Source organism: Dendrobium catenatum, unplaced genomic scaffold, assembly GCF_001605985.2.
Source record: "Dendrobium catenatum unplaced genomic scaffold, ASM160598v2 fragScaff_scaffold_107, whole genome shotgun sequence".
NCBI lineage: Eukaryota > Viridiplantae > Streptophyta > Magnoliopsida > Asparagales > Orchidaceae > Dendrobium > Dendrobium catenatum.
The window spans coordinates 199127-209299 of NW_021318569.1; the positions used below are offsets into that span (position 1 = coordinate 199127).

The window sequence follows — 10173 nt, forward strand, 5'->3', positions numbered from 1 at the left end:
ATTCTACACTCAAGCTAACGCCACTACTATTTTCTGCAACTTCTGAAAATGGTTCATGTCATCATAGAACCAAAAGTCTGCAAGAGATTTATGAGGTCCAATGAACTTAATATTATTTGTCTTGTGGCTACCTAGAGTCAATTTCTACAAAGAAGTTATGAAAGAAAAATAATTGAGAAATGAAAAAAAATCCCTTTCCCCGGAGCCTCGCCCTCTTGACTTGATATGTCAAGAAGACTACAACCGATAGTTGATCACCTTTTGCCGGTGGTAATGTAAATCTATTCTTTTTTGCATCATAGTAAGGTGTGAATGATGAGATTAAAGATGCTCCTTAGGAGCTTATCACACTTCCCAAAGGACGTAAACCCATTGGTGTAAATTGGTTTTTAAAGGTTAAGAGGAAATGCTTAGGGAGAATATGAGAAATATTAAGCTAGATTGGTTGCTAAATGCTATAAGCAATTGTCGGACATTGATTAGAATGAGGTCCTTACTTTTATAGCATGTATGGAAACTATCAGGTTTCTAATTTCTACTGTTGGTTCAAATCAGTATTAATCTAATGAATATCAAATTTGTTTTGTTAAATTTTTATTTTGAAGAAGAGGTTTATGTTGAGTAACCCTAGTCTATATATGGCTGGAAGAAAGCCCCTCAAGCATGGAATAGTCTCATTCCAGCTTTGCAGCTTAGTTTAAGTTCATATATATATATATATATATATGCAATATTTGCTTTATATTTAAAAGAGAGAGAGAGGGATATCTTTATTGAAACCTCATTTGGTTGCTATAATTTTTACAAGAACTAAACTTAAATTAATGAATTCAAACAAAGTATGAACTAGGAAATTGAGATGATTGACTTGGGGCTAATGATTTACTTGACTTGGAAGTAAAAATAATGTAAAAATGTATTTTATGCCACAAAAATGTTTTTGCCAAGTTGGTTAACTAAACATTGAAGATGAAGCCGATAAGGCAATAGGCGCCCCATTGATTAGAGAGTAAAACTATCCAACCATGATGAAGGTAATATGATGGATCCTATCATCTTCAAAAGCTTAATTTGTTGCTTAAGATACTTGGCATGCATAAGGCTGAAGACACTTTTTAGAGTTGGATTGGTTGGTCCATATATATAGGAATGAATGCCACCAAAAAAATTCTTCGATATATTCGAGTTGTTGTCTCCAGTGTGCTATTACATGATTATTCTAAGAATTTTCAACTTCATGGCTTTTCGGATATTGATGTGGGAGTATTTTTGGATGATTGAAAGAGCAATATTAGTTTTGTTTTCTATTTGATTGATATGATATTCTTTTGATTATATAAAAAACTTAATATTATTTGTTAGGTTCAATATGCCACAATATTGTAATTTTATATCACAATAATTAAACGGATGTTTGTTCATGGACATACATCATGCTTAATTTGAAACTACTACAAAGGTCGGCATTAATAGCAAGTTAACGATATCATTAGCGACGAATTCATTCAATCATGAAATGAGCAATTATATTGATATTAACAATCATTTTGCTTGGGAGCTTGTGAAGGAAAAGATGTAAGACTTGTTTATATAAAGTCTCAAGGCCATGTTATGAGTTTCTTTATGAAGCCACTCACGACCGAACAATTTCACAAACTGAAGAATTTTCATGGAATGCGGGAGAAAAACAAATAGATTGTGGGCTCCGAAAATTCGGCCTCGGCCTCCGCTCGCTTTTCTTTCTATTTATTCGGTGAGGGAGTTTTAACTGAATAAGTTCTGAGGTAAATTTTGGAAGGCAGATGGGTTTGTAGATAAGACACTACCCAGAGATTTCGCCCTCATTTTGCGAGGACTTTATGATCTGAGTTCTGGTTTCCTATAGGCGCAAGCCCCTATAATTAATTACCCCTCCCGATCACGAGAGAGAACTTTCAATTAAGGCTAGTCGTCAATCAGATACGTAGGTCATTTCCATTTGTTGATTGAACCCTGTCGACCTTATTAAATCGTTGATAGGGGATCAAGTTTCGTAGGCTTTGTGCCTTTGTTAGTGAATTCTCTTGATTTTAGGCTTTGAAAGCCTAATATGAATGTGTTAAAACAAATGCACTGGTCGCCACGACCATATATTTGTTTGAAGGTTCGAACCCTGTCGACTCTTATTGATCCGTATAGAAGGATCGGGTTCGAACTAGAATTCACTTAATAACCCGCGCAGCATCCCTTGACGTCACGTGTGTACCAATAACATGCTCGTCGGGGCCCATGCGGGTGTTTGGGGGCATTTTATAATTGAACCCTGTCAACTCCTTTTATCTACTTAGAAGAATCGGGTTCAAGTTTAATAATCCGTGCAACATCCCTAGACGTCACGTGTGTACCAATAACACGCTCGTCGGGGCCCATGCGGGTGTTTGGGGGCATTTTATAATTAAACCCTGTCGACTCCTTTTTACCTGCTAAGGAGGATCGGGTTTAAAATTTGATAACCCGCGTAGCATCCCTATACGTCACGTGTATACCAATAAAACGTTCGCCGGGGCCCATGCGGGTGTTGATTGTATACCCTTTTTTAGTGTACCTAAGTGTGTACAAACTACAGTGCATGTGCGAGGGTATTTTGGGAAATTCGCGAAACGCCTTCTGTCCGCTTCCAAGAACGTCGCGGATCCGGTGGCGTGGCGTTATAATTTGTGAACGCCTTCTGTCTGCTCGTATCTATGTTGCAGATCCGGTGGCGTAGTTATTTGGATATCATGAGGTATTTCCTCATCTTGACATTGACTTCCCTTTCTCAATCACCGGGGAGAGTCTTTTTTTATCCTTGAATTTTGTTGCTTTGTAGATTGTCCTGAGACATTTCATTGCCTTGATATTAGCTCCCCCTTTTTCTCATTCACTGGGGAAGGATCTTTCTGGACTTTGGAGTCAACGACTGCTGATTTGGAAAGAACTTTTAGGATCTTCGGTGTAGCGGACTCGTTATTTCTGATGTTTGTGGGCACCAGAACTGTTTTCTTCTTAAGTATAGGACTAAGACGAGGCTTGGGAACTCCAGGAGGTTTGATTCTAATTTGTTCAAACTTTCTTTTCGATTCTGTCAGGGAGTGTACTTTTTGTACATCGAGTTGCCCTTGTACTCGACGTACTTGTAGATCTTGATCACCACTGTCGTAGGTGATATCAATACTTGTGCCCACAGTGGTTCGTTGTACCTACGATATACCCACAGTTGTTATCCACAAGTGGTTTGTACTCATTTGCAGGGACCTGTTGCATCTGCTATGACCTCCTAGAAGTATTCGTAGGAGGGGCCCTTGTTCTTGCATCTTACCCACCTTTCACCGATCTCAGGTGGGTTTGACGATTGTATTTTCTTGTAGAGGACGGTCCTCCACTATTGATCTCCCGTATTGCCATCTCAATCAACAGGCATTTGTAGGGATTGTTGTAGGAGTTCGTGCTATAGCTTACAAACAAAAATTATTGCTTCTCTTCTTTTTTTTACAAGTAGATTGTACTTGGAACTCGTTTGTCTTCTTGAATTCGGGTCCGAGCTAAGTTTTATCTAGACTCGGGTTCATCAAGCCCACAACCCCTACTTAATGTTGTGTAGGGCAAGTTCAAATATTTTGTTAGGATCCGTATCCAGTCCAAATCAAAGTCTTTGTTTGATGTTATAGTCTTGTTCAAGTCCCCTGCAGTCCTTTGAGTTCAATTGCATGTTCATTTTTCGTTCAAAGTCTTCTGGAGTCCTTTGAAAGTTCAATTATGTGTTCGAATTGATTTGAATTTGAGTTCAATTTTGATTTTATTTCACTTGGATTTGGCCTTTTATTAGTCATTTGGGTTTTGGTTCTGGTCCACAAGTCCACAGTTCATTTGAGTCCACATCTTTATTCTTTTGAGTTCAACAGGTCCAGGTACGATTTCACTCGAAATTTCGGCAGCCTCCCGGCGTCTCCCCCATTTAGGGAAAAACTACAAGAAAACTGAGCCTTTCCCACCACGCACAATAAAGGCGTGTATGGTAGGTGTCCTCGAACGAGGACACCGCGGCCGTGATTTTTTGTTCCTCCCACCACGCGCAATAAAGGCGTGTATGGGGTCTTTGACGATACCTGTTTAAGAGACATAGTTTGCTTTCGCCCTGCTCGGGGGTACTTATAAGTGACAATTTGCTTTCCCCCCGCTCGGGGGTACTTATAAGTGACCCCGCCTCGCCGTAGGTGCCGCACCGGGGTCCCATCCCACCACGCGCAATAAAGGCGTGTATAGGCGATTTTTCGGTGCGTCACGAACGCCGAAGTAGAGTTTAGGTGATTTCTGCCTCGTCGTAGGCGTCGGACCGGGGTCCCATCCCACCACGTGCAATAAAGGCGTGTATATGCAGTTTTCCGGTCCGCCGCACACAACGGAAGCGAGAATCTGAGCTTAGAAAGTTCGTACATTCGTGGGGTTGGCGGTGTCGGTTCGAGGATCGAGGGAGAAAAAAGCGGACGAGGCGTCTGCATTCAGTCGCGCTTCAAGTCGAGGCGGAAGTCATGCGTATCGGGGCTTACGCCTCGAACCATCCAGTGAAGCCTACGATTTTTTCGCACTAGGTGTACGCATTAGAGCGTAACACCTCGAGGCAGTACGAGGCACTGCTTCAAAATTTTTTCTTTGGTATATATGTAAATACGATGCAACCGATTTCGATTAAATATTAATATTTTTTAAAATAATTTTATTTTATTTATTAAATTTAAATATTAAAAAATTATAATAATAATCACCTAAATTTTATTTAAAAGTTAAATATTTCATATTTTTATAAAAATTTTGTTTAAGTTTTAAAAATCCCGCTTAAAATTTAAAAATCCCGCCTAATTTTAAATTTTTTGAAAAATTCCGCCTAAATTTAAAAATTCCCGCTCATGGCTGGCGAGCCGGCTCGAGCTCGTTAAGAGTGACACGAGCTCGAGTTCGAGCTCGACTGTCGAGCTCGACTCGAGCTCGAGCTCGCTATCTATCTAACGAGCCGAGCTCGATAAGGGCCAAAACTCGACTCGACTCGACTCGTTTACACCCCTAGTACCGCTTGGTACTGAGTAAGTATATGCTCGGTACTGAGCGGTACATGCTCGGTACCGAGCTAGTATCGCTCGGTACCATTATGTACATGCTCGGTACCGAGCCAGTATCGCTCGGTACCGAGCAGTATATGCTTGGTACCGATCGGTACATGCTCAGTACCGTTAGGTACATGCTCGGTACCGCTCGGTATCTTTCCATACAAACAATTTAAGAACTTTAAAAACAAGCAGAATTTCAAAATTACTCTTACAATAAAATTTACTCTTACATGCTCAGTACTGACTGGGAAGGTCGAACCCCGCCAGGGGGCAGCGCCCCCTTGGACCACCGGTAGACCGGTATATTGTTGTATTCATGTGTTCCTATTGTTAATTTTTTATGTTGATTATTTAATATTTCTATAAATTATTAGCATGACTAGTGGCACAAGAATGAAAGATCCTGCATGGAAATATGAAACTCAAGTTGAAGTGTCATGCGAAGGTGAAAAGATGGGATATATTTACATGAAATATAATTTATGTGAGAAACGCATAACTGGTGGCGTTAAGAGATTGAAGGATCATTAGCCTGCACTCATGTCAATGTGAAATCATGTGCAAAAGTACCTGATGAGGTGAAAAATGAATGTACAGATTATTTAAAGAAGTTTGCCACCATAAATGAAGTCACACAAAGAAATATGGAAGAGATGATAGGAAACTCTTCTTATTATGGATCACAACATGAAGGTTCCAGTACTGGAAGCCATCTAGTTTCTTCTGACCGAGGCAGTCGGGGCCCATGGATAGATTTATTCTAAATATTGATAATGAGGAAAACATAAATACTCAGGATATTCAGCCTCCTACAGCTACAAAAGAACTCAGGAAAAGAGTTTGTTTGGATATCACCAGAATCATCTATGAAAATGGGATTCCATTTAATGTTGTTAGGAGTCCGTCATGGATCAATATGTTACGATCTGTTGGAAACTATGGAAGATGATTACAACTTCCAAGCATGTATGAGCTGGAGGACTTAGATGCTGAATTAGGAGGTTAAGACAATTTAAAAAATGGTGGATGATGTTTAGAAGACTTGGATTGAGACAGAAGTGACAATAATATCAGATGGTTGGTCAGATATTCGACATAGAAATATTATTAATTTCTTGGTCAACAATCCATATGGAATAGTTTTTCTCAAATCAGTAGATGCTTCAAGCTTTGTAAAGGATGAATAATTATTGTTTGAAATGTTGGATGAAGTTGTGGAGGAAGTGAGAGATGCCTTAGTAGTATAGGTTGTTACTGATAATGCAAGTGCATACAAAGCTGCAGGGCGAATGTTAATGGAGAAGAGGCCTCACCTTTACTGGACTCCTTGTGCTGCACATTGTATTGACTTGATGCTTGAGAGGTTGAGACAGTTGCCTCAACATAAATCAGCCATATTGAAGGCCAAATTCGTTAGTAAGTTGATATACGATCATTCTTGGGTACTCAGCTTGATGAGAAAATTCACTGACAAGAAAATTATTAGACCTGTTGTTACATGATTTGCTACTACATATTTAACATTGCAGAGATTCAATGAGTTAAGACAACATTTGGAAACAATGTTTGCTTCTGAAGAGTGGGAGAAAAATTCATGGGCTAAAAAACAAGAAGGAAAATAAGTTAAAAAGATTGTTATGAAAGACAATTCATTTTGGCGCAGTACAAATCATGCTTTGAAGACAACAAGACCATTAGTAAAGGTGCTTAGAATAGTTGATGGTGAGAGGGTCCCGGCTATGAGATTTATTTATGAAGCAATGAATAGGGGTAAGAAGACATTGTAAAAGAATTAGGAGGTCAAGAAAGTGCCTACAAAGAAATATGAGATATTATAGATGAAAAGTGGGATCGACAATTACACCAACACTTACATGCTGCTGCGTACTATTTAAACGCCCAATTTCATTATGTTAAGGATTTTAATGTTGACAAAGAGGTGAAAATTGGTTTGTATGTATGTATGGACAGACTCATTTTTGAAGAAGACTACCTCAAAGTGAATGATCAACTTGAGGATTTTCATTTGAAGAAGGGAATGTTTGGATTTAGAGCAGCACAAGCATGCTACAAAACATGATCTCCTGGTATATTTATAGTTTGTGTATTTATAATTTTAATGTTAATATTTATGTTCAAGTCTTCTACTTCAACCAATATTCATAAAATACTATGTTTATCTTCATGTAGAACGTTGGTGGGCTCAGTTTGGAGATGATGTTCCTGAATTGAAAGCTTTTGCAATTAAAGTTCTTAGCCTAACGTGTTCGACTTCTGCATGCGAGCGTAATTGGAGCATCTTCAATCAAATTCATACAAAGAGAATAAATCGATTGGTGGCAGATCGAATGAACAAACTAGTTTTTATGTTATGTTTAACAAAAAACTGAACGATAGACATCTCAAATTGCATAATTAAGGAAATATTAAGAATTAAATTGACCCTTTGCTTGTTGATGAGTTACAATCTGATGATGAATGGGTTACTCCTAAGAATGCTGATGTTTCTGAAGTTGAAGCAGAAAGAGAAACTCATGTCAATGAAGAAGACAATGAAGCAACTACCCAAGTATATAAAAAAAAAGAAACAAAGTGAGATTTGAGATTCAAAAAAATTCAAAGGTATTCTTAAATATAATAAATTATTTTGTATGTTACTATTATTTCATTTTAGAGCTAATGAAATATTAACTGATATATGAGATAAAGAAAAAAAATGTTATAGATGAAGAAGAGTTTGATGATGACTTTGACATTAATTATGAAGATTCTTCTGAAGACAATCAAAGTGATGATGAGCCTGCTTTGGGTATTTATCATAAGGGGATGTTTTATTTTTAAGTCAGTTTATTTTAAATCTTGTATTCTAATAATATTATCTTGAAACAAATCTTCAAATTCATAGTTGACATAATATTTTGTTATTTTTTGTCATTATTTATAATTTTAAATTAATTTATTTTAATCGTTTTGAGGCTTACGACTTGATCCGCCTCAAGGCTTACACCTCGCCTCGCTTAAAAAAAAAACGTCTCGATTCCCGATTTCGTCTTTTAAAATCTTGACTGACATGAATCCTTTATAAATTAAATTGTGTTGCTTAAACTCGTAAGTGTCATGTATGGTTAGTTTAAAAGTCGATTCATAAATGTGTTTTAAGGGGGATACATGCATAGATAGTAAAAAGAGTCAAATGCATATATGAACATTCAATGACTTAAATTTTGAAGTGCTTGTTTAGTGCTGTAATATCTCTGTAAAACTTTATTATGTCTATATATTTCCATGGAATCATTTAAAATGAAGAAAAGTCATATGAGCCTTTAAATTTCTCTAAATTGCTATTCAATATCTTTGTCTATGTTGTCTTCTTTTATCCTTCTTATTTCTTTTAGAATCATCATTCTTCTCGATTAGATTTTAATGTTGAGCTGCAAATGCGAGGTCAAATTTGTGCATTCCGTTTAACGTAATTAAAATTATTGGCGTAAATTATTTCAGGAATTTAAGCCTTTTTCATCAATCAGATTCTTCACAATTTTTTTGCCATGGATGATTTAGATTGCATAAGAAAAATAAGTGTGATTTTAAAATGTGAAGACTTTCAAATAGCTTTGAATTATTATTGATGATATCTTTCATGCATTATATATCTTTATGCCTGAGGGTATTTTCTACTGGGAGTAGATAAACCTAAAGCAAAAAAAAAAAAAAAACGACCATAGAATAGAATTTTCTGCTGTTAATACTGTGATTGTTAACTGACTGGTAGATATTTTTAAGCATGAAATGGCATTTTGATATTTTTTGTATTAAAGGACAGCTGTGCCATCATTATGTTAACACATCTGATCTTGATTTCTATTTGTTATACAGGATGCTTGCGCAGAATACGAGAGGCTTCTACAGCTTTCTTCCACGTAACTCTCTTTTTGTCCGTCTTCTTTTTCTTTTTTTAAACCTCCACTTAGTTGGTTTCTTTTGAATCCTTTCACTCCAGAAATAATCTTTGTTACTCTTGCGTACAATTTTTTCTTTTATTATTATTTTTAAATTCTTAAGCGGAGATTTAGGTTTTGTTTGGGACAATTTTTGTAATGCTTTATAAAATAGTTTTTAAGTACAAAATTTTTTTGAGCTACAAATTTTTGTACTAGAAAGTTATTTTAGAAAGCAGTAAGAAAATTGTCTCAAACGAAGCTTTTATGTCAAACAGTGCAATCAAAGATGTAAATTTCAAAGTCATTATTTCTTTGGAAAGAATAATCATGTAAAAACATTCTGACATTATTTGTATCAGGATGAATTTAAGAATTTTTGTATTTTTGTTGAGATTAATACAGTTCTTAATATTATATAATTAATAATCTCAATATAAATTCAATGGCAAGGGACATCTTGATATAAATTATATTAGGATATCTTTATATATATATATATATATATATATATATGGGAGAAGCTGAAGATCAATGTAAAGTGAAAAACAGAGATTACAATGTAAACCAGAAATTACAAATTAACTAAAGCTCTAAAACTAGGAGTCAACTTCCTCATGCCATCTGCAATTGTTCCCTCATGAGGCCCACAAGCCATTTAATGCGAGGAACAAAACTTTCAATTATAAGAGTTATGAATCCTAGCATTTCGTTAATGCCAGATGTTACTAATAAGAGCATCCATAATTAACCGATAGAGCTTTTGAATCGTATTATTATGATGTCAACCTTTAGCATACTGAATAACCCATAGAACGGACTCATCAAAGGGAAAGTTGCCAAAAGGTAGCAAGTTTTAGAGCAGTCACATGGAGAAAGATAATTCAAAGAAGAGATCATTATTTCTCTCCTTGGTCACTGTTACACAGCACTCATAATAGTTTTATAAAGCCGTCAGGACAAGCTCTCTACAAGTTATGCAGAATATCTCAAAAGAATGCTTCTTTAATTGAGCAACTTTAAAGTCTTGAAGACTAAAATAATTGTGGCGGGATAATATATTTGTGGTGGTCTAGGGAATTTTTCATCTTGGTGATGCATGAATATCTAGCACA

At 36.4% G+C, this 10173-nt stretch overlaps 1 protein-coding gene across 3 annotated transcripts in view; it reads left to right on the forward strand.

The window, feature by feature from the left end:
- Positions 1-9458, forward strand: part of LOC110096328 (coiled-coil domain-containing protein 93) — a 38914-nt gene extending 29456 nt beyond the window's left edge. For all 3 annotated transcript variants that reach the window (XM_020822214.2, XM_020822213.2, XM_020822212.2), the window contains one exon: positions 8997-9458. In XM_020822214.2, the coding sequence (XP_020677873.1) occupies positions 8997-9044 (48 nt within the window). In that variant the 3' untranslated portion in view covers positions 9045-9458. The remainder of the gene's footprint in view (positions 1-8996) is intronic.
- The last annotated feature ends 715 nt before the right edge of the window (positions 9459-10173 follow it).